Source organism: Myotis lucifugus, unplaced genomic scaffold (genome assembly GCF_000147115.1).
Source record: "Myotis lucifugus unplaced genomic scaffold, Myoluc2.0 scaffold_28, whole genome shotgun sequence".
NCBI lineage: Eukaryota > Metazoa > Chordata > Mammalia > Chiroptera > Vespertilionidae > Myotis > Myotis lucifugus.
The window spans coordinates 3,087,971-3,108,997 of NW_005871076.1; the positions used below are offsets into that span (position 1 = coordinate 3,087,971).

General features: G+C 43.4%; 1 protein-coding gene across 1 annotated transcript in view; it reads right to left on the reverse strand.

The window, feature by feature from the left end:
• ARHGAP26 (Rho GTPase activating protein 26) overlaps window positions 1–21,027 on the reverse strand; it is a 406,595-nt gene that overhangs the window by 174,758 nt on the left and 210,810 nt on the right. Inside the window, 2 exon segments of the mRNA XM_006086413.2 lie at window positions 3,308–3,382; window positions 8,709–8,774. Coding sequence (XP_006086475.1) covers window positions 3,308–3,382; window positions 8,709–8,774 — 141 coding nt within the window.

Consider the following 21,027-nt stretch of genomic DNA (forward strand, 5'->3'; position numbering starts at 1 on the left):
ATTTCATTAGTGTTGCCCGACAGAAAAATCTGTCATCTTTGAAATATCTCAGCCCCTCCTGCTCCCTTGTATCCAGTTGGTTTAAAAAATCATGTTGATTCTCTCTCTCCAATCATTTTGAGCCTGTCTTTTTCCCTGACCTCAGAGCAGCTATTTGGTTCAGCCCTTGATGGGGCGTGCTCTGCCTACTATGTTGCAACTGTCTTCTTCCTCCAGGTCTTTCCATGATCAAATATATGCTCCATATTGCTGCCAGTGTTACCCTCTTCAATCAGCATCTGATCTAGTTAACACCTGTGTCAAAAATACTTTTGCTATCACCCACCAGCCATTTCAGGAAAGCACTCCTCCATAATTCTGTTAGTAATCCTGCTCAGTCCACAAGGTCCTGTGGACTAACCCCCTACCCAGCCTATCCTTCTACCACCCTCACAGAGGTAACTCAGGACCACCAGAAATAGGCACAGGATCCAGGCCATCTGGATCCATCTGCTGCAGGTCATGTGACTCGTCTGAGATTGTGAAATGAATCATGTGACAGACTGGCCCTATACTGATCAAAGTCCGCCCTGGGACCTTCTGCCAATACTGTCAAAAAAGACACGCCCTTCTCAGTGATGTAAGCTCCAAGGACTGCTGAGACAGGACTATCTGGAACATTCCAATGATGAAAACAGCCAATACCAAGACAAGCAGAGGTCACAGATAATGAAAGCCAGAGAAATGAGTAGGAAGGGCTCCCACAAATGTAAAGATATCACTGGAACCACCAGACCCTACTGCCATATTGGCCTTACCAACTATGTGAGCAAATAAATGCCTTTTATTTTCCCTTTAAACTATTCTGAATTGCCTTCTTGACACTTTTGTGTGTAATAAAGTCCTAACACACACAACTCCATTACTTAGAAACTTTTAACATCTTATTTCCTACAGAGAAAACAAACTCCTTAGCAAAGTATTCAAGTTCTTCAGCAAAAGGGGCCATCTCAGCTTTTCAGCTTTAACATTCCTGTCCAGCCTGAGTACTTCCAATATTAAAATAATAAAATCATTACTCTCTGGTATAGCCACCACAGACCCTGATTTCTGCCCCTATGCCATTGCTCATACTTCCTGATTCTGAATTATTCTTTTATTCTCTCCTTCACTACTGAGTCTTCCAGACCCAGCTCATATTAGGCAGCAGGATCGTATTTTACACCATAGTTTTCACATGGATGCATATCTCCCTCCTACTGGACACTTTGCAGACAAGGAATGACTCTTTCTACAGTTTCATCCCTAGCACTTGACCATCTGCTTCCAAGAGCAGAAGCTCCAAAACTGTTTGCAGCACTGCTCACAAATGAAAGACAGAGGACTGATACCTGTTAGACCAGGGGTGGGCAAACTTTTTGACTCGAGGGCCACAATGGGTTCTTAAACTGGACCGGAGGTCCGGAACAAAAGCATGGATGGAGTGTTTGTGTGAACTAATATAAATTCAAAGTAAACATCATTACATAAAAGGGTACGGTCTTTTTTTTTTTATAGTTTTATTCATTTCAAACTGGCCGGATCCGGCCCGCGGGCCGTAGTTTGCCCACGGCTGTTAGACTCTTAATTCTGCCTTACATTAGAATTTTTTGAAAGTTAACATTATCACCATACAACCTAGTAATTGTATTCTTGGGCATTTATCCCACTGAAACAAATTAATGTTCATATAAAAACCTGTATACGAATGTTTTATAGCAGCTTTATTTGACATTTCCCCAGATGGGAAACAACCCAGATGTCCTTCATCAAGTGAATGGTTAAACAAACTGTGGTGTATCTATATAATGGAATACTACTCAGCAATTTAAAAAAAAACAACACCTATTGATATAAATCTGAAAGGAATTATGCTGATTGAAAAAAAGCCAATCCCAAAAGATTACGTATTATATGATTCCATTTATATGATTATCATGAAATGACATCATTACAGAAATGGAGAGCAGATCAGTGGTTGCCAGGTGTTAAGCATGGGGGTGAGATGAGGGTGAGGCAGATGGGTATTGCCATGAAAGGGCATCACAATGGCTCCTCATGGTGATGGAACTGCTCTGCATCTCAACTGGATCAATATCCTGGTTGTGATACTGCACTACAGCCCCGCAAGTTGTTACTATTGGCGGAAAGTGGGTAAAGGCACACAGGGTTTCTCTAAATTATTTCTTACAACTGCATGTGAATCTATAATTATCTCAAAATAAACAGTTAATTTTTAAAAATAAACTAACCATATCCCAAATCTGAACCAAAAACAGATTCCCAAGGAGTACCTTAAAATAATCATAGTAAAAGATCTCATTGTGACTAGCAATATAGTAGAATTTTGCCTACAAGAAGCAAGGAGCTCTCTGGAAAAGAGGTAGAGAGTTGTTCTCGTCAACATGAGAGAGGAGAATTCTTTACGTACGAAAACTATTTTCAGAAACTGGAATGGCAAATGAAATGTCAAATACTAACAAGAGAAGTGCCCCTGCCCAGAACCCTGAGCAGGGCCCCTGAGTGACAGTCCATCTCTCCAGGCGCATGGCTGGGCCTCCATGGGGATGAAAAACAGCCACTGATGGGTGCAATCTGATCTGTTTGCCATTTAGGTCCATGTGACTCACTGAGGCTGGTGCATTCATATCTAAAAATACAGGAAATCTGCAGCCTAGGCAAATTTGGCTCATTGGCTCATGGGTTTTTGATTCGAACATTGCACATTCTGAGATAGTAGCTTTATATTTATATGGGCCAGCTGCAAAAGAGGTTCTGCTGCTCAAATGAGAGACTAGGCTGAAATCTACAAGCAAAGAGAATCAGAACTATCTGCTTATATACATTTTATCTGGGCACCACATGACCCCTTCTCTTTAACAGGGAACATGAGACCAGAGGTCCTTTGTAGACTAGAGGGATATCTTTCCTCAGGCCCTGGGTGTGCCCCACTAAATGCCTGTCTCCAAACAGGACAGAGGGAGTCATGAGCTATTAAAGACAGAGTAGGGTGTGGTGGTCACATGAGCCACCTAGTGCCACTGGGACTGGCAGCGGCCAAGTCTACAAACAGAGAGGGTGTGGTGCCTTGGACCTGCCATTTTTTTTCGTCTAGTCCCACTCACTACCCCTTCCAATGATTCCCGCAGCCATGACAACGGTGAGGGAGGCAGCTTATTTCTGGGAGTTACCTCTTGGAACAACCTGATTCCTTCCCTATGGGCTGTCCATATTCAGGGACCTGGTGACTTTTCAGGGGCCTGTCTGGCAGAGCCAGAGCTGCACTCACCCATCAGGACACTCAGCAACTTCTGCACTCTGGAATTGACCCCCACGATTCGGTAGAGCCCCTGCTCATTAATACCTGAGAAGAGAAACAGGGATGATTTAATTAGAGGTACATCAAAACACAAGTCAAGCCAACCCAGCCAAAAGCACTGTTTTCATTTTCTCGTTCCTTCTAAAAGCCTCTCTAATTAAAGTCCCCTGTCACTCAGCTCTGCTCTTAGTGAAGGAGTGAGATTGGTACAGCTGTCTAGGATTTCACGGGTGTGCTGCACACTTCAGCCCTCATGTTAGTTCAGTCATCAGAGGGGAAAGGAACCTTTTTCTTCTGTTGCCAAAAGCAGCATCTGAAGAGTTTTGAAAGATGCAAAATATATACTTTTAAATAGATCATAAGTTAACCAATTTTTTAATTTAGAAAGCCAAAAATGACATGATAAAAAATTCATACTTCACAATTTATTTTCACAGAGAGAATGAAAATATTGAGCTGTAAGGCAAAGACATTTTTAATTTTGGAGAATGTTTGCCAAGACTGAGAAATTAGAAAACCCATTCTTTTGTAATGTAAATATTCATTATATAATAAAAAAAGGACCACCTTCATTCAACCCAAGGAAATGTGCAACTGAACTAGAAGGGGTTTACCTTCAAACACCCAAACAAAGAACCCAAAACTAACCCACCTCAGTACTTTGTTCACATAAATACAAAGATGAGATCACCACTGTATCATTTACCAAAGGGGACAATTCAGACCAAGTGATGTAAAATGACTTTTCTCCTGTTAGTCCTAGGCCCATCATATTTGATACCTTTCTCCCACTTCCTGTTTTATCCCGAGGTCCATTTTCACCCACTAGCCAAAGAGAACTTCTCAAAACGTAAATCAGTTCAAACCATGTCTTTTCTTATAAACCTTCCAGTAGCTTCCCATTGCATTTAGATCACAATCAAACCTTACTGTGCCTACAAGGTCCTACATGATTGAGCTCAGGCCTATCCCTGACCCTAGCATCAACCATTCCACTCCGCTCCAGCCACACCAGCCTTCCTGTTACTCTAGCAAATCAAGCTCAGGCCCCCAGTCACAGCCTTTTCTCCACCTGCAACCCTCCTTTCCTAGATTTTTCCATCATTCAGGTCTCAGCTTAAACACAACCTCTTTAATGCATCCCATACCAACACTATTGGCCCTGTTTTTTTTTTTCTTTATAGCAGTTAATATCTAAAATTATCTTTATTGGGTTTCTTGTCTATCTTTCTCCCCCCACCTACAATGTAAACTCATAGTACAGTGATTCTGTCTTCCTCACCATTGTATCCCCAGCACCCAGATCAGTATATGATACGTGATAGAATAGAATGAATAATACAGTGAATTATACTCTGATAGAGCCACTACTTTGGAGTCAAAACAAAATTTCCTGAAAGAAATGTGGGAAAATGCTGATTCTACAACACCTATCTAGAAATGGAACTCATGAATAAAAGCAAGTGGTCTGGAATGAGGGGCCTCCACAGCTAAAACAGATCTATAAAAGCATGGCATGATCCCGCATGGTTCATGGCTAGGAGACGCTGGTCAAAAACTAAGGAATGGGCCCCAGGTTACTCAGTAGCAGAACCATTATTCAGAGATGGGGTGGCCTGAAGGGCTTCTCCTTTCTGAAGTGTTATCTCTTTCTTTTGTCCTTGTGCTTTCCTGGAATTTGACACAATCCCGACTCCCATTGGGCAATGATTAATGAACCCCAGAGAGCATGGGAGGTCTGGTCATCCCTGGTCACCACAAATATGTATGTACATACATGCACTGCAGTAAGGAAATAGCCACTTCCTTCATGCATTTATATAAAAATGGCTTTTAACTCACTGTCTTTATGTCCTCTTGGTGCTAAATGAAAACTTTCTCAGAAGTTAAAACATCATTTTCGGAAGCAGAAGCTAAAAGACCAATCCAGTTGGTGACCCTCCTCTTCCTCACCACTTATCCTGTATATTTTCTGGCTTCACATCAGAAAGAGTCATCCTCCTGAGCTATGGGTATGCATTTATCACACTCTCTGTGAAGGGTTTTAAATGATTAGGTTTCTCTCTTTGTTCTGGCTGCTGAAAACTGAGCAGCAGACAGGTGGCCCACCGCAGGCAAGTATATGAAGGTGCCTGGGGAGCAGAGAGGAGGGGGGTTCTGTTTTGAACTCACTTTTGGCTCCACATTTATGCCTCTACTTTTATTAACCCTGGAGCTCTTATATCTGATTCTTTTATTTTTAACCATTTGTATGCCATAAGTGTCTACAGACGCAAGCGGTGGACCTTTATAAATTAAATTCAAAATATTGTGGCAATTAACTGGTTAAATAAAAAGATTTCAAAATGCCTGTTGAAAAATTATCTTAGTTATACCTACTTTTAAAAACTTAGAAACTGCAGTTGTGGAAAACAGATAAATCAAAAGAAGAAGGCAAAAACAGCAGAGAGACTCACTGACAACATAAAGATAGCTGGGTAGGCACGACTCTCCCCTCTCCCCGCCACCCCCAGAATGGGTTCATGCTTGGCAGGCTGTTTTAGAACCTGCACTTTTCACTTACTACATATAACCAAAACCTTGGGTGTCAATAAATATATTTCCACTGCATTTTTAGTGATCCAGAGTTTTTTATTGCATGAAAGTAGCACTGTTGATTTAACCAAATTTTGAGACATTTGGCCAGTTTCTGATTTTTAACCTTAACAACACCTTTCTGTAAACATCCTTATAACTCAACCTGACCCATGTCCTTATTTCCTCAAGATCCACTCCCAAAAATGTCACTTTATATTCTCTGGTTATATTTTACACTAGAGGCCCAGTGCACAAAATTCGTGCCGGGGGGGGGGGGGGGGGGAGGGTCCCTCAGCCCAGCCTGCACCCTCTCCAATCTGGGACCCCTCAGGGGTCCCTCTCACAATTCAGGACTGCTGGCTCCCAACCGCTTGCCTGCCTGCCTGCCTGATTGTCCCTAACCGCTTCTGCCTGCCAGCCTGATCAGCCCATAACCATTACCCTGCCGGCCTGATCGACGCCTAACTGCTCCCCTACGGGCCTGATCGCCCCTAACTGCCCTCCCTCCAGGCCTGGTTGCCCCCAAATGCCCTCCCCTGCAGGCCTGGTACCCCCCAACTGCCCTCCCCTGCAGACCTGGTCACCCCCAACTGCCCTCCCCTGCAGGCCATCTTGTGGCGGCCATCTTGTGACCACATGGGGGCAGCCATTTTGTGTGAGGGTGTGGCAGTCAATTTGCATAATACCTCTTTATTATATAGGATTATCCTTGCAAACTGCCTTAATTCTTTATTGAAGAAAGGTATAGTAGAAATAAGCAAACATTTTAAAATGTTAGTACATCTAATCTAATAAAAGAGAAACATGCAAATTGACCATATACCCACCAGCCACGCCTACCAGCCAATCAGGAGAGAATATTCAAATTAACTCAACTAAGATGGCAGCGGCCACGGAGCTGGAGCGAGCAGGAGGCTTAGGTTGCCCCCGGCGATGGAGGAAGCCAAGCTTCCCACCTGCCCTGTTGGCCCTGAGCTCCGCTCAAGGCTACAAAGTTTCAATTACAGAAGATAAATAAATCCCAGATATCTGCTTCCAGCCCGTGGCCATGGCCAGCCTGAAAACGGCCCTCAGCCCCTCACCCAGGCTGACCAGCCACCCTAGTGGGACCCCCACCCTGATCCAGGACACCCTTAAGGGCAAACCAGCCAGCCCCCACCCATGCACCAGGCCTCTATCCTATATAATAAAAAGGTAATATGCAAATTGACCCTAACAGCAGAACAACTGGGAATGACTGGTCACTATGACACATACTAACCACCAGGGGGCAGATGCTCAATGCAGGAGCTGCCCCCTGGTGGTCAGTGCACTCCCAGAGGGGGAGCTCTGCTCAGTCACAAGTCAGGCTGACGGCTGCCAGTACAGCGGTGGTGGCGGGAGCCTCTCCCGCCTCCTCAGCAGCACTAAGGATGTCAGACTGCAGCTTAGGCCTGCTCCCTGCTGGCAAGTGGACATCCCCCGAGGGCTCCCGGGCTGCCAGAGGGATGTCTGCCAGCTTAGGCCCAATCCCCCGGGGAGCGGGCCTAAGCCAGCAGGTGGACATCCCCTGAGGGGTCCCAGACTGTGAGAGGGCACAGGCCGGGCTGAGGGACCCCGCCCTCCCTGAGTGCATAAATTTTTGTGCACCGGGCCTCTAGTATTAAAATAACTAAGTTGGATAAAAGACTTTTTGACTGGATACATAGAAGTACAGGCTTTTAAGGTTAATTTTTTTTCTCTCCCTCTACTCAATGCTTTATAGCCTTTATGAAGATGCCTATATTTCTCAACTGGCAAGAATTATGGCTCCTGCTTTAAGTGGTAGAACTTCTTCCAAACAAATAAAAAGGTCTGGTGGGTTGAGAGGCTGTAGAAAAAATAAGATGCACAACTTTGACAATGGCTCATATCAAGCCTAGTGGGAAGACAGTTATCAGCTTTTGTAAGGGACTCAACAGACCAATGCACTCAAAGCTCCAAACTGTTAGAACCAAGGAATCACCTTTGTGGCCACCTCAGAAGAGGGGATGGAGACCATTGGGATGAAACAACTTCCCTGATCTCAAAACCCTGTTCCTCTGGACCCAGGAAACTTCAATGTGTGATAGGCAGGGCTGACCACAGTGCCACTGCAGGAACCTAGGAGCCTGGACATTTCTTTCTGCCTGCATGGTCCCCAGCAACAAGCTACCCAGAGTAGGTTCTTAACCCGGGGTCCATGGACATTAAGAGGTCCACTACGGAATTCAGGGTGTCTATGAACTGAGGAACACAATAACAGCTTTATTTTCACTAACTTCTAACTGAAAATTAAGCATTTCCCTTCCATTATAATATAAGCAACAAATTACAGTAGATTTAACAGTACCTGCAATTTGGTCAGAAGTCATAGATGTTTTCATAACATATTACAATTGTTATAGACACCTTGAAATATTTCTAAATGGAGCAACTTGTCAACCCACCACTTTAACTTATTTACAGTGTTAACAAAGAAACACGTATTATTGCAGCTCAACACATACTATTAGTACTTTAATAATTGAACTTCAGTAGTTGGTTTCCTTTTAATCCCAAGTATTTGATATGTATGCATTTAAAGCTTTCTCCAGATCAAAGACGTCAATGACACCAAATTGGTTGAGAGTCTTTGCTTCAGGGCAACACAACTCATAGAAACCCACTGGCCATGGGACTTGGGGGTTCATGAGTCACTTAAAATCGGAAATCAGCAGGTAGCAGGTCTCAGGTCTGACACCTCCCCAGATGTGTGACCTTCGCTGAGAACAATGCCATCTGCTGAACTACTTACCTCTGGTTTCCACAGCGTGGATGCATTTCTTGATTATGCTGAAGCCAATGCTGTCCAACTGTGCAGCTGAAAGAGGAAGAGAACAGAGTTCACGTTGCTGGCCATGCAAACCAACCTTAGGACAAGGCATGACCAACCCAAGATGACTAAGTCCCATGGTGTGGCCACATATCCTTTTAATTTTTCCCACAAAAGGCATGGGAATAATTTTTTTTAAAGCTGTTATTCACTGAGAGCATACCACATGCTGGGTACAGTTCTAAGTATTTTGTGTATATTATCTCATTTAATTTTCACAGTAACTCTGCAAGGTTATCTAGTATCATCAATGTATAGTTGAAGAAACTGTAGCATACAGTGATGAGCACTATACCAAAGGAATAACGAGGCATCCTTTAAATTGTTTGGTTAATATCAGGAGCTGGAGGACTGTTTGTTGGTCTCCTTCAAAAAGCATAAATGTTGGAGAAGTGATTGACATAGATTATTTCATTTTCTTCCCAGCAAGTCCTTTAGGCTGATCCTATCATTAGCCTCATATTACAGATGAAGAAACTGAGATTTGGCAAAAGCTAGGTATCTTGACCAAAGTTGCAGGTCTAATATGTGGGAGACTCACCCCAGAACCCGTATGATCAACTGCCTTAAATGTGACCCTGAGTTAAAGAGAGAAATAAACTGCTCAGGTTACTAGAAGGAGAAAAAAATGACCCAGAAGAAAATTAAAACAGCCGAGAACAGAGAAGCCACCTGAGGCAGAAGAACTAAGGCAATAATAAGTAGAGTCAGCCTCTGTGTGCTCTGTGTGGTAACTCAATAGGTGGTGACCGTGTTTTCCATCTGCTCCCAAACCCACTAATGTCACTCAGAAAACAGATGATCAACAGTTAGCAACGTTTTCCACAGCACAGAACTAATTCCCACCCTGACAACGAAGCTGGAAACCCACCAAAATTCATCCCCACATGCTGGTTACCCAGTAATAAGATGTGTGTGGTCATTTTTAAGAATGGGTTCATCTTTGACCTCCTTAGGATATCAGGACAAAACATTCTACAAATGAATGTTCAGAATAGAGAGGGAAATGGCAGAAGGTAGGAAGGTGAGTATTTATAAAAGATTCGTCATCATCCCAGGGCAAGAAATAAACTTGTACACTCTGAGCACTGAGAGAACTGGAACTCATCTTGGATCTAATCCAAATGGAATCTTTCTCCAATTCTTAATGTCTATGAGTAAACTTAGATCCAATGAAGATAAAAATCCTTTTTAAAAAAATCACTGAGAAGTCTCCAAATCAAACTAGAAAGGAATGCTAATTTCCCAAAACTTCTCTTCCCAAAGGGAAATAGCTCTTGTTCTTACATGTATGCTTGGTGCTTAGTGGTACTTATTATAGACACACTTTGTCTCTAGGATAGTAAGTATAGTACTAGAAAAGGAGGAAAAGAGTGCTTTTCTACCTGGAGACCAACTGGCATACAAAACCATTGCTCTTACATTCCCTTAAAGCTGTAAAAAGCCTACTAAGCCAATCCCTTGCTTTTTCTAGTATTAACCAAGTCTTTACTTTGCAAATTGTGTTATATTGGGCTTTCTGACTGGAAGCTGGAAGCCAGATCAAAATTATTTTTCCAAGTGAAACTCAATTAACTCATGCCATGGACATTTCCTAAACTTAATAACAAATTACAATACACAGGCCAAATAACTATTGGAACCTTGGGGAAGATTTTTTAAAATAGCTTCATTGAAATATAATTCACATATCACAGAGTTCACCCACAATTCATTAATTTCTAGCATATTAATAAAGTTATCAATCACCACTATCTAATTCTATAACATTTTCATTGCCCCCTACAGAAAACTCATACACATTAGCAGTCACTCTCTATTTCCCTCTTATTCCTGCCCCTAGAAACCACTAATATATTTTCTGTCTCTAGATTTTCCTATTCTGTACATGTTATGTAACTGGAATCATACTATATGTGGGTCTTCTGTGTCTAGCTTCTTTCATTTAATATTTATTTTCAAGATTTGTCTCTGCTGTAACATCAATACTTCATTCTTTTAATGACGAAACTAGAGGCCTGATGCATGAAATTCGTGCAAGGGCCTTGGCCCCAGCCCCTACCGCCAGGGGCCTCTGCCACCTCTGCCGCAACAACCACCCAACACCCTGGCCAGGGCCCTCTGCCACTGTCTCCACCCTGCTGTGGCTTTATCCGGAAGGAAGGACATCTGGAAGGACATCTGGTCTAATTAGCATATTACGCTTTTATTATTATAAATACTATTCTATTGTCTAGATCAGCCGTGGGCAAACTACGGCCCGCGGGCCGGATCCGGCCCGTTTGAAATGAATAAAACTAAAAAAAAAAAGACCGTACCCTTTTATGTAATGATGTTTACTTTGAATTTATATTAGTTCACACAAACACTCCATCCATGCTTTTGTTCCGGCCCTCCGGTCCAGTTTAAGAACCCATTGTGGCCCTCGAGTCAAAAAGTTTGCCCACCCCTGGTCTAGATAGACCAAATTTCATGTATCCATTCATCAGCTGCTGCTTCCCCTTTGGGCTATTATGAATAAATGCTGCTAGGAACATCTGTGTACAAGTCTCTGTGTGGGCATACTTTCATTTCTCTTCAGTATATGCCTAGGAGTGAAATTGCTGGGTTGTATGGTGACTCTATGCTTAACTTTTTTGAGAAACTGCCAAACTGCTTTCTAAAGCACTGCACCATTTTACAATCCCACCGGCAATGAATGAGGGTTCCAATTTCTCCACTCCTTGCCAACATTTGTTATTGTCTTTTTTATTATAGCCATTCTAGTGGGTGTGAAGTGGTACCTCATTGTGGCTTTGACTTCATTTCCCTGATGACTAAGGATCCTGGGCATCCTTTCGGGTGCAGGGGAGGTTTTTCTTTTTTACAGTAGTTAGAACAGAGCCTACTAGAATGTATTTGTCAGAGGGGAAATTACTTTTTATACTTGAGGTTTCCAAAATGTTCATAACTGACTCAACAGTCAGTTGAAGCCTTTTAGTTCTTCCTTTGAGAGGTTCTTAAGAGGATCCTTGCATAGGGATGAGAGCCATAGAAGTCTGGGAGAGAACTGTCATTTTGCATAGTGTTCTGTGAGCAGCTAAGGCTGATTCCAAACTTGGATGTTTTAAGAGTAGGTTTGTGAACACGGCATCGATGAACTTCTGTTCAGAAAAATGATTATTTTGTTTCCTTACCCCATGAACACTGACTAAAGTTTTGAAAATTAGAAATAACCTGGTAGCTGGCAGTGATGAGCCTAGTCGCAAGAAGATACGTACTCAAAAAGCCATCAGCACGAGTAGCTGAAGAAATGACAGAGCTAGACAGAGCCTTACAGAGGCAAATTAGTCCCTGAGTCTTTTCATGTGGAACTGTAGGAAGCAAGATTCTTTCCTCGGTAAGTAACAGGTAATGGAAAAGAATACAATAGAACCTTCCAAGTACATTGCCAAAAAATTAAATTCCACTAACCTACATTAACTACAATTACTTCTTTTGGAAATCGGCAAAGCAAGGCCCCCCGAAATCTGAGTAAATGTTCATCCTTTGATTTTCCCAGCATCAGAAGTTCTCCAATTTGTTCTAAACCAGCAAACTCCTTCTTTAAATAATCTTACACAGATGTTAAACATAAAGGCCTTACACATTATGCAGGTAATGTAGTATTCATTGGTATATATTAGTATTCAATGTATATATTGCTTACATATTGCAAAGTCAAACATTAAGAGCTCTGTTGGCCTATAATGTTGCATAGTGCTGATAATTATTGCAGTTATAAACAAATAAAAATGTATTAAAAATGGAATGCATGTCAAACCACTGTGCCCAACAAGAAACTCATGAAGTACAACTTTGCCTCCATCGCTCTAGCTCTCTAAGCTGGAACTGCTATAAGGTACATAACTGCCTGCGGCCCCACACTTCCCTGCATCTCTGTCTCTCCATCTGTGCCTATTACTCTCTCACAGGTTTGACTTCTACTCTCATCAACCCCAGTTTCCTGCTGACGTCATGATTAGGTTACAAATGATTAACAACTGCTTTATTTAACGTGTCCCGAGTACCACTAATATGATAGGGACTACAGTGCATACATTAGCAGATCATTCGTCCTGATCTCTGCCTAGCAGGTTCCTAATCTAAGTTAATTGAGATCTACTCTGAAAATCGAGTTCCCACTAAAAGGTTTAGGACAGGATCACCGCCGAACAGTTGCTAATGACAGAAAAAGTCTGAGCGGCCTGACAGATGGAAGCGGTTCTTCTTAATCCCCTCAAGCAGGTGATTCAGCTCTTTCACTGAGCCAAGGCTCAGGAAAGGTCAGGGATTTATTTGCAATTTCTGTATCCTTATAATCTCTAGAAATAATCTCTCATTAAATATCTACTAGACTTGCATTATTCCCTTAATTTGACTTGCGATGAGTTGTTGCAGGAACTGTGACTCCTACGCCCGCCTGACATCCACTGTCTTACGGTCAAGGCTTATCTTTCATCCTCAGCCTCAGAGTCAGCTCTGCCTAGGTTTACGCACAGGGCAACCCAAACAGCTGCCATATAATGACTATTCAGAGCGCTTGCACCAAATACCCAGGTTGACCCGCCAAGTTAGAAACGTGTCATCCTCTTAACTTTCATTTCAACTTTTGAAGCCTTGTTTCTTTGTATCCTTTTAAAGAAAGGAAAGGGCCCAGGTCACACAAACCTATTTTCCAAAGTTCTATGGAGAACATGAGAATCCTGGAGAAGTGGGCTGACCCTCAGTCAACAGGAGAGCCTTAGGGCACAAGTGGGAGGAGGATGCTGGCCAGACTACTGGGGTTTGTGCTATATGTCTAGGGCAGTGGTTCTCAACCTTCTGGCCCTTTAAATACAGTTCCTCATGTTGTGACTCAACCATAAAATTATTTTTGTTGCTACTTCATAACTGTAATGTTGCTACTGTTATGAATTGTGATGTAAATATCTGATATGCAGGATGGTCTTAGGCGACCCCTGTGAAAGGGTTGTTCGACCGCCAAAGGGGTCGCGACCCACAGGTTGAGAACTGCTGGTCTAGGGCAGTGGTCGGCAAACTGCAGCCCCTTGAGTGTGGCTCTTCCACAAAATACCACATGCGGGCGCGCAGGTACAGTGCGATTGAAACTTCGTGGCCACACTCAAGGGGCCAAAGAGCCGCATGTGGCTCACGAGCCGCAGTTTGCCGACCACTGGTCTAGGGTAAGAACTCTGAGACTAGAGAGACAGGTTAAATCCAGAAAATGACTATTTTGCTGTTTACAAAAACTTAAATTATTTTCTTATCTAAAGGAAGGAGGCTGATGGCCCAGGTAGAGATGGCTTTTAGCATAAACACCACTGCCATGTTCTGCAGCTTCTAGTACCTCATGGTACCTCACTTGAGACACTTTTCCTGGTTCTTTACACCTTTAAAAAAATGAGGTGTGGCCCTGGCTGGTGTCGCAGTAGTTAGAGCATTGGCCCAAGCACCAGAGTGTCTTGGGTTCAATTCCCAGTTAAGGGCACGTACCTGGGTGGCAGGTTCCATCCCCAGCCCCGGTCTAGGTGCCCTCGTGCAGGAGGCAACCAATCAATGTGTCTCTCCCACATTGATGTCTCTCTCTCTCTCCCCATCACTTTCTCCTCCTCTTCCACTTCCTCCATCCCATCTCTCTCTCTTCTCCCTCCCCTTCCACTCTCTCTAGAAATGAATGGAAAAAATGTCCTCAGGTGAGGATTAAAAAACAACAACAACAAAGAAATGTGTAGGTGATGGTAGAGGGTGAGAACTACAATAAAACCGTGAGCATAGCCCTTAGCACCCCCGTCTTTGTTACCTCTCATATCCAATGACCACCAAGACCCTCAATTTTACCTCTGGGTGTCTCTCAATTTTGTCTAGTTCTTTCCATCTTCACCACCACCACTCCAGTCCTGGCTTCCATCATCTGTTACCAGGATGGCTTCAATGACCTCCTGACTGGTTTTTTTACATCTTTTCTGGCTTCCTCCCATCTGTCCTCCACAGTGTAGCCCCCATGATCTTGACACAATCAGACCATGGCACTTCCCTGTTTAAAATCTCTCTATGGCACCCCACTGCTCTTGGGAGGATAACCCGAATCCTTAACATGACCCTCAGGACCCTTGTAGTCTAGCCCCAGTCTGCCTCTCCAGCCTTGTCTGATGCCTCTCCCCTAGATCTCAGCATCCCAACCTCACTGACTTTTGTCCAGAGAATCCAACTGGCCACACTTTCTCCCCAGCACAAGCTCTGAATTTCACCTGGAAGCCTCTTGACCCAAGTAACTGAATTCTCAGGTCTCCCCTAAGTATCAATTCCTCAAAAAAAGCCTTCCTGACCTTTCTATCTAGGTTAATGCCCCATCACACACTAGGATACAGCACCATCAACCTGTCCATCAAAGTACACAGCACAATTGCAAGCTTACATTGAATTGTATAATCCTACAAAAAAATGTCTACCAAACAAGGTATGCATCCATGAAGGCAATGGTGCGTTACATCTTTATTTTATTCGGTACTATATCTCTGTCTTTCACGGTTTACTACATTGTTGGACAGGAAGAAGAAGCATCCCATTTTTCATTTTGTGTAATTTTTCATTCTGGGTGCATGGACAGGCAAATGGTGACTGACCGTGGGGAGAGATGCTGAGGGGCAGTGTGGTGTGGTCAAAAACGACCTTTCAGATTCCAACTGATATCAACCCTCTGAGAGTAGGTGAGTTATTGAAGTTTCTGACCCTCAGCTTTTTCATCTTTTGTGTGGAAGCTATGGTTAAATAAAGAAATGAATGCCCTGATCTAACCATTTCCTTCCTTCCTTCCTTCCTTCCTTCCTTCCTTCCTTCCTTCCTTCCTGTATCAATAAAAAGAGGTACTACCACCGAGCAGTACAGCCCCAAAAATGAGTTCAAGAGAAAGGAAAAGCAAAAGCTGTGCAAGCCAAGACATGAGACAGAAGAGACAAAACCAAGTTTAGGTTTTCCTGGAACTTTTAGAAATCCTCTGCTTGTTCATCAAGGCATTATCATCACCGAGTTGTATGTGGTGGCATGAACCTTGGGCTGGCGAGGGGTAGGGGTGGGGGTTCCTCCTCGTCACAGTAACAGGGTCATCTAAATAGTTGGATGGCCCTAAAGGTTGAGGAAGGCCCTAGAAAACAAGGGCATTCTCCCCTAGAGCTTAGTCTACCCAACAGATCTCACTCTTCAGGTCCAGGAGCCCCTTTTCTGAAAACCGCTGACCTACTGTTGCCCTACCCCAACCCTCAGTACTCAGAACACCAAGAAATTAGGCAAGAAGTGGCCAAATACAGTTTGAACAGAAGGGGGCTTTCCATACCATAGGCTGCCTGATGGACACATGGTCTGTGGACACACCCCAAGGTTACAGGCCCCCCCGGGAATTCTACCAGACCTTCAGGAGACAAATCCTTTGCAAAGCAGAGATGCTCATCGACTGAATTAGTCTCAACACCCAGTAGAATGGATTACCACTTTTCTGAAGCTGGTATTCAACAGGTTTTTCCCAGCCTGAAATTTTCCCCCAGGAAACTTATTCAATTTTTCTTTGATTTTAAAAAAAATTATTTTTAAATTTTTTATGGGAGAAATGGAATTTGCTGGAAGTGCTGCATATTTGCATAAAAACATGAGAACTGAGAGGTAAGGGTAGTTGCTGCCCTATAGTTAACAGGATGGATATGGGAGTGTCTAGAGTTACTGCGAGCAGGCCACCATTATATGGACGTTTTATGGACAGCTCCAGGGGCCTGTTCTCACCACAGAAATTTGCTCAATTTCCCAATGTGATTTGCTCTTTAGAGTCTGGCCTGCCTTGCTCCTTCTGAATTTAATCAATTTCAGTGCCATTAAAAGCCATGAAGAAAAACACCCACATGGAAATAAATATGAAATCCACCTGGAGAACAGATTTCCAATTGGCTCACACACCCAGAGTGCACATTCTCAATTATGTGGAACCCCAGAGTTGCTAGGACTCCCTGACCAGGGCCCCTAGGAAACTGTACTGAGCCTTCAGAAATTTCCAGTGGGGCCCAGGAAAGTTGGCCGATTGGTTCTGCATTGTCCCGGTGTAAATTCTCTACTTTGGGGATTCCCCATAGCTGATTTTTAATCCTGGATCAGCTCCCCAAGACCCTGTGCTCCATCCAACTCCAATGCCTGCATACTGTGCTCTCAGACCAGTATGTATTCGGGGGATATGAACTCACGTTACTATTAACTGAAATCACACAGACACAAATGATATGTCTTGGAAAGAGAACAATAAGCTTTAAAAACAGGCAGGATCAGATAGAATCCTGTCTCTGCTACTCTCGGACTGGGTGTGATCTTAGGCAAGGTGCTTCACCTCCCGGAGACTCCCTTCCTCACCTGTATAGTGGGGATAACACATCTAGGCGTTGCAAGGATCAAATGAAATATACAGCAACTGTGACTTATTTGGTATTTAATAAATGGCCATTGCCAGTATTACCAATATGTTATTACTTCCTAATACTTGACTCGAACTGTCCAGTTGATAAAAAAACTTGTCATACTCAAATCCATGTTATCCTTACAATAATCCCAGGGGGTAAATATTGTTACCATTCTTACTAATAACTTCTTGCTGTGTTTCTACACTAATGAGTATAATGAAGGATAATACATTACCATTTATAGAATAAATTATAGCTTATTTGATTTTCCCAATATATCTGTTAGGTTTGGATAATGAGAAAAGCCAGGCCCATGATGTTAAGTGGTAACAACAATGATAACTCACTAAGCAGACTGTGCTGCTCTGGGCTAAGCACTTAAACGCATCCTACCCTTCTCCCCCTCCCTATTTTGTAGGCAGGAAACCTCACCTCCAACAAGGTTAAGGAACTTCTGCAAGATGATGGCATTAGAGAGTGGTGGAACCAGGATTCTAGCTCCTGCTGACTTCTTAGCTCATCCTCTTCTACTTCCTTACTCTTCTGCCAAAATTCAGATGGCTGCACAGTAAGGGACAGGGGCTGGGGATCACATTTTCTAGATTCTGCACTTTCTACTCCAGTAGCAGTCCTCAAATCCAGCAGACCAGAGAAGGAGGGGGCATGCTTATTGCACATCACATTCTGGGTGTCCTCCCAGGTGTTATGCTTCAGTAAGTGTGAGAATCACACTTCAGGTAGCACTGCACTATATACAAAGCAATTAAAATGTTATCACTAAAGATGAACGGTAATGACTGATGACTATTAATCAGTTGCTAATATCTATATCACATTCTCCATCTAATAACAATTCAACCAGTGCTATTATCTCATTATGTAATGTCGGCTTGTGCCACTGGTAGTATATCAAATGGTTCCAAGTGGTTCACAAAGAAATATTTATAATAGTTGTACACTTACTTTAATGAATATTGGAAACTTACTGGATTATCACACATAACATGATATATTTCTTTTAAAATAAATTTAGGCTTAAAAAGGGTGAATTGATATAAAGAAAAATAGTAAATAAATAATAATACAGGTGGTATATGTAAAAAATTCATAAAGATGATACATAAATAAAACATTTGGGAGCTCCTGTCCTAACTTGTTCCAGACCAGGCACTACATTCAACCTGGATGAGAAGATAAGGTACGAGGGTACTACTAGCAAGCTGTCCTATTTCAATGCAGACACCCTTAACTCCCTGCTTTCTCAACATCCCACATCCAATCCACTAGCCAGTCCCATCAGTAATAACTTAAAAACGCATCTAGAATCCAACTACTTCTCACCACCTCCATTGCTGATACCTTGATCCAAGCCACCATCACCTTTTGTTTGGACTATTACAATAAATAGCCTCTCAACTGTTTTGACTTTTGCCCCCAACAGTTTATTCTCTACCAGCAGCCAGTCATCTTTTAAAAATATACACTGGCTTATGTCACTTGCCTGATCACAACTCTCTAGGGACTTCTCATGACATTCAGAACACAATCTTACCCTTGACCATGGCCTCACAGGGGCTAGTCCTAGCCTACCTGACCACTGTCCCTCTGGCTTCCTCCAATCCAGTCATAATGGTCCTCTCTGATATTTCTATAACACAGCTAGTTCATTTCCTCCACCTCAGGGCCTTTGCACGTGCTGGTCCCTGTACTAGTAATGCTCATCTGCCAGCTCCTGACATGCCGCCCTCCCCCTCCCTCTGTTCAGATTTCTCCTCAAATGTCACCTCTTCAGGGAGGCCTTCTCTGCTCCAGCTAGTCCTTCCCTCTCACTCTCTATCCCTTTGCTCTTCATTCTTCATTGCACTTTTCTCCACCTGAAAGTATAACCTTTGTTTACATGCTTACTGCTTGTTGTCAGTTTTTCTCAATAGTATAACTCCATGACAGCAGGGACTTTATTTTCCTTGTTCATTACTGTAGTTTCAATAAATATTTCCTGAATGAAGGAACAAATACAATCTACATTTTCACCAGCTGAGACACGAGAAACCAATAGGTAAAGAAGTCCCCACACTCCAGGAGTCTTGGATGGGGAGCAGCTGGCTGCACAGGGCCCTGCGGTGAGAAGCACAAGACAAACAGGTCTGGCAGGGATCTCATTCATCCCCGGGCCTCTAAGCATGAACACTGTCAATCAAATTTTCTTCCCTAGCCTACCACATACACAGGCACCTATCTTCTTTTTCCACAGACACACACAGAGAAAAATAAGCCGAGAGGGACACAGAGTAGACAAAGTAAAATAGGTAGCAGGAAAGGAGATGAAATCCCTGCTGGGCCTGGAACAAATCTGCCAGCTCTCAGCCTGAGTCAAGGGAGGCTCTAGGACAGCTGTAAAGTGTTACGGTTCTTGGCAATACGCAGGCAGCCAGAGTGGCAGTGTCTGGGTTCTTGCGCAGTACAGGCTGAGGGCTGCAGATCAGCTTGCAGGGTATGGAGTGTGTCCTTGTGGGCTTTTACACCTGCAGCCTCCCAGTCCACCTTAAAATTCTGAATCAGGACAGCCGGGAAAGAGCAATACTTAATGCCCACCACAGTAACGCCAAAGAGCTTCATCAGGACCATTTGTCTCCCGAACTGGGATCTGGACATCACGAGAATAAATTACAGTCCAGTGGCCTCAATTCCTTTTTGCCTTGAGGCCTGGATGGCTGTGCTCTGATTTCTCAATAAAAAAGAGAACTCCAGCTTTCTGAGAGTGGAAGAGTGTCAAGCTGAGAACCAATTGCCTCTGACCATCTAGGTCTCTTTCCTGCCTTCACCTCCCTGTCCTCTCACCTGACCTAGGAATGGTTTAGATATTTTTTTGGTCACAACAAACACTGAGGCAGCAAAGGGCAGGGAAAGAGAGGACCTTCAAGATCAGAGGCCTAACATTGGCACCTGGGAGTCCCCATTGAGTGGCTGTGTGACACAGGCATCCTTCGCCTCTGAGCTCTGCAACCCTTCTCCTCGTGGATAAGATCAGGCCTTGTGAGAATCAAATAAGGAGATGTCTGTGAAGGCACTCCAATGCCCCGTGTCATGATTCTATATAAATAGCCTCTGGTTTTGGACAATGTCATTGACAATAATAACAGTAGAGAACAACATTTAATGATTGCCTAGAATACCAGACCCCTGAACTAAAGATTCCCTTCCTAATCCCATTTAATCCTCTCAATAAACCAATGACATAGGTGCTAAAGCTATCCTCTTCTTACAGATAAACTGAGGCCTGGCGAAATTAAGTTCCCAAGGCCACACACTCAGTAAGCTGTGAGCCTGGGAACCCACCCCTGGTGTGTACTAACACCACTCAACACTGTCCGCACTGTGGGCAGCAGCACGGGCCCACCTCTGCTGAATCTGCATGCTGAATGTGAGCTGAATCTGCATGCAGAATGTGAACACACTGATTAGGGTGGGAAGGCATGATCTTAAGTAACCACACACTTGCACTCAGAATGAAGCCCATTTTTTTCATCTGTAAATGGGTCAACAATGCTACCTACCTTATAAGGATCAAATGACATAATGTATGTCAAATGCTGAGCACATTGCCCAGTACATAGTCTGTGCTCAATAGACATTAATGCAGAGCCTGCCCCTGGTGGCATTGGGGGAAATCTTTCTGTCTCTGCCTCGAGAACCTTTGCACTGAGCTTTAGGAGTTAAAGATGCAGCCAGGGACCTGCTCACTGTTGCTTGGCTGAAGCCTAGACTGGGGTTGCCAAGGGGCGGCTCAC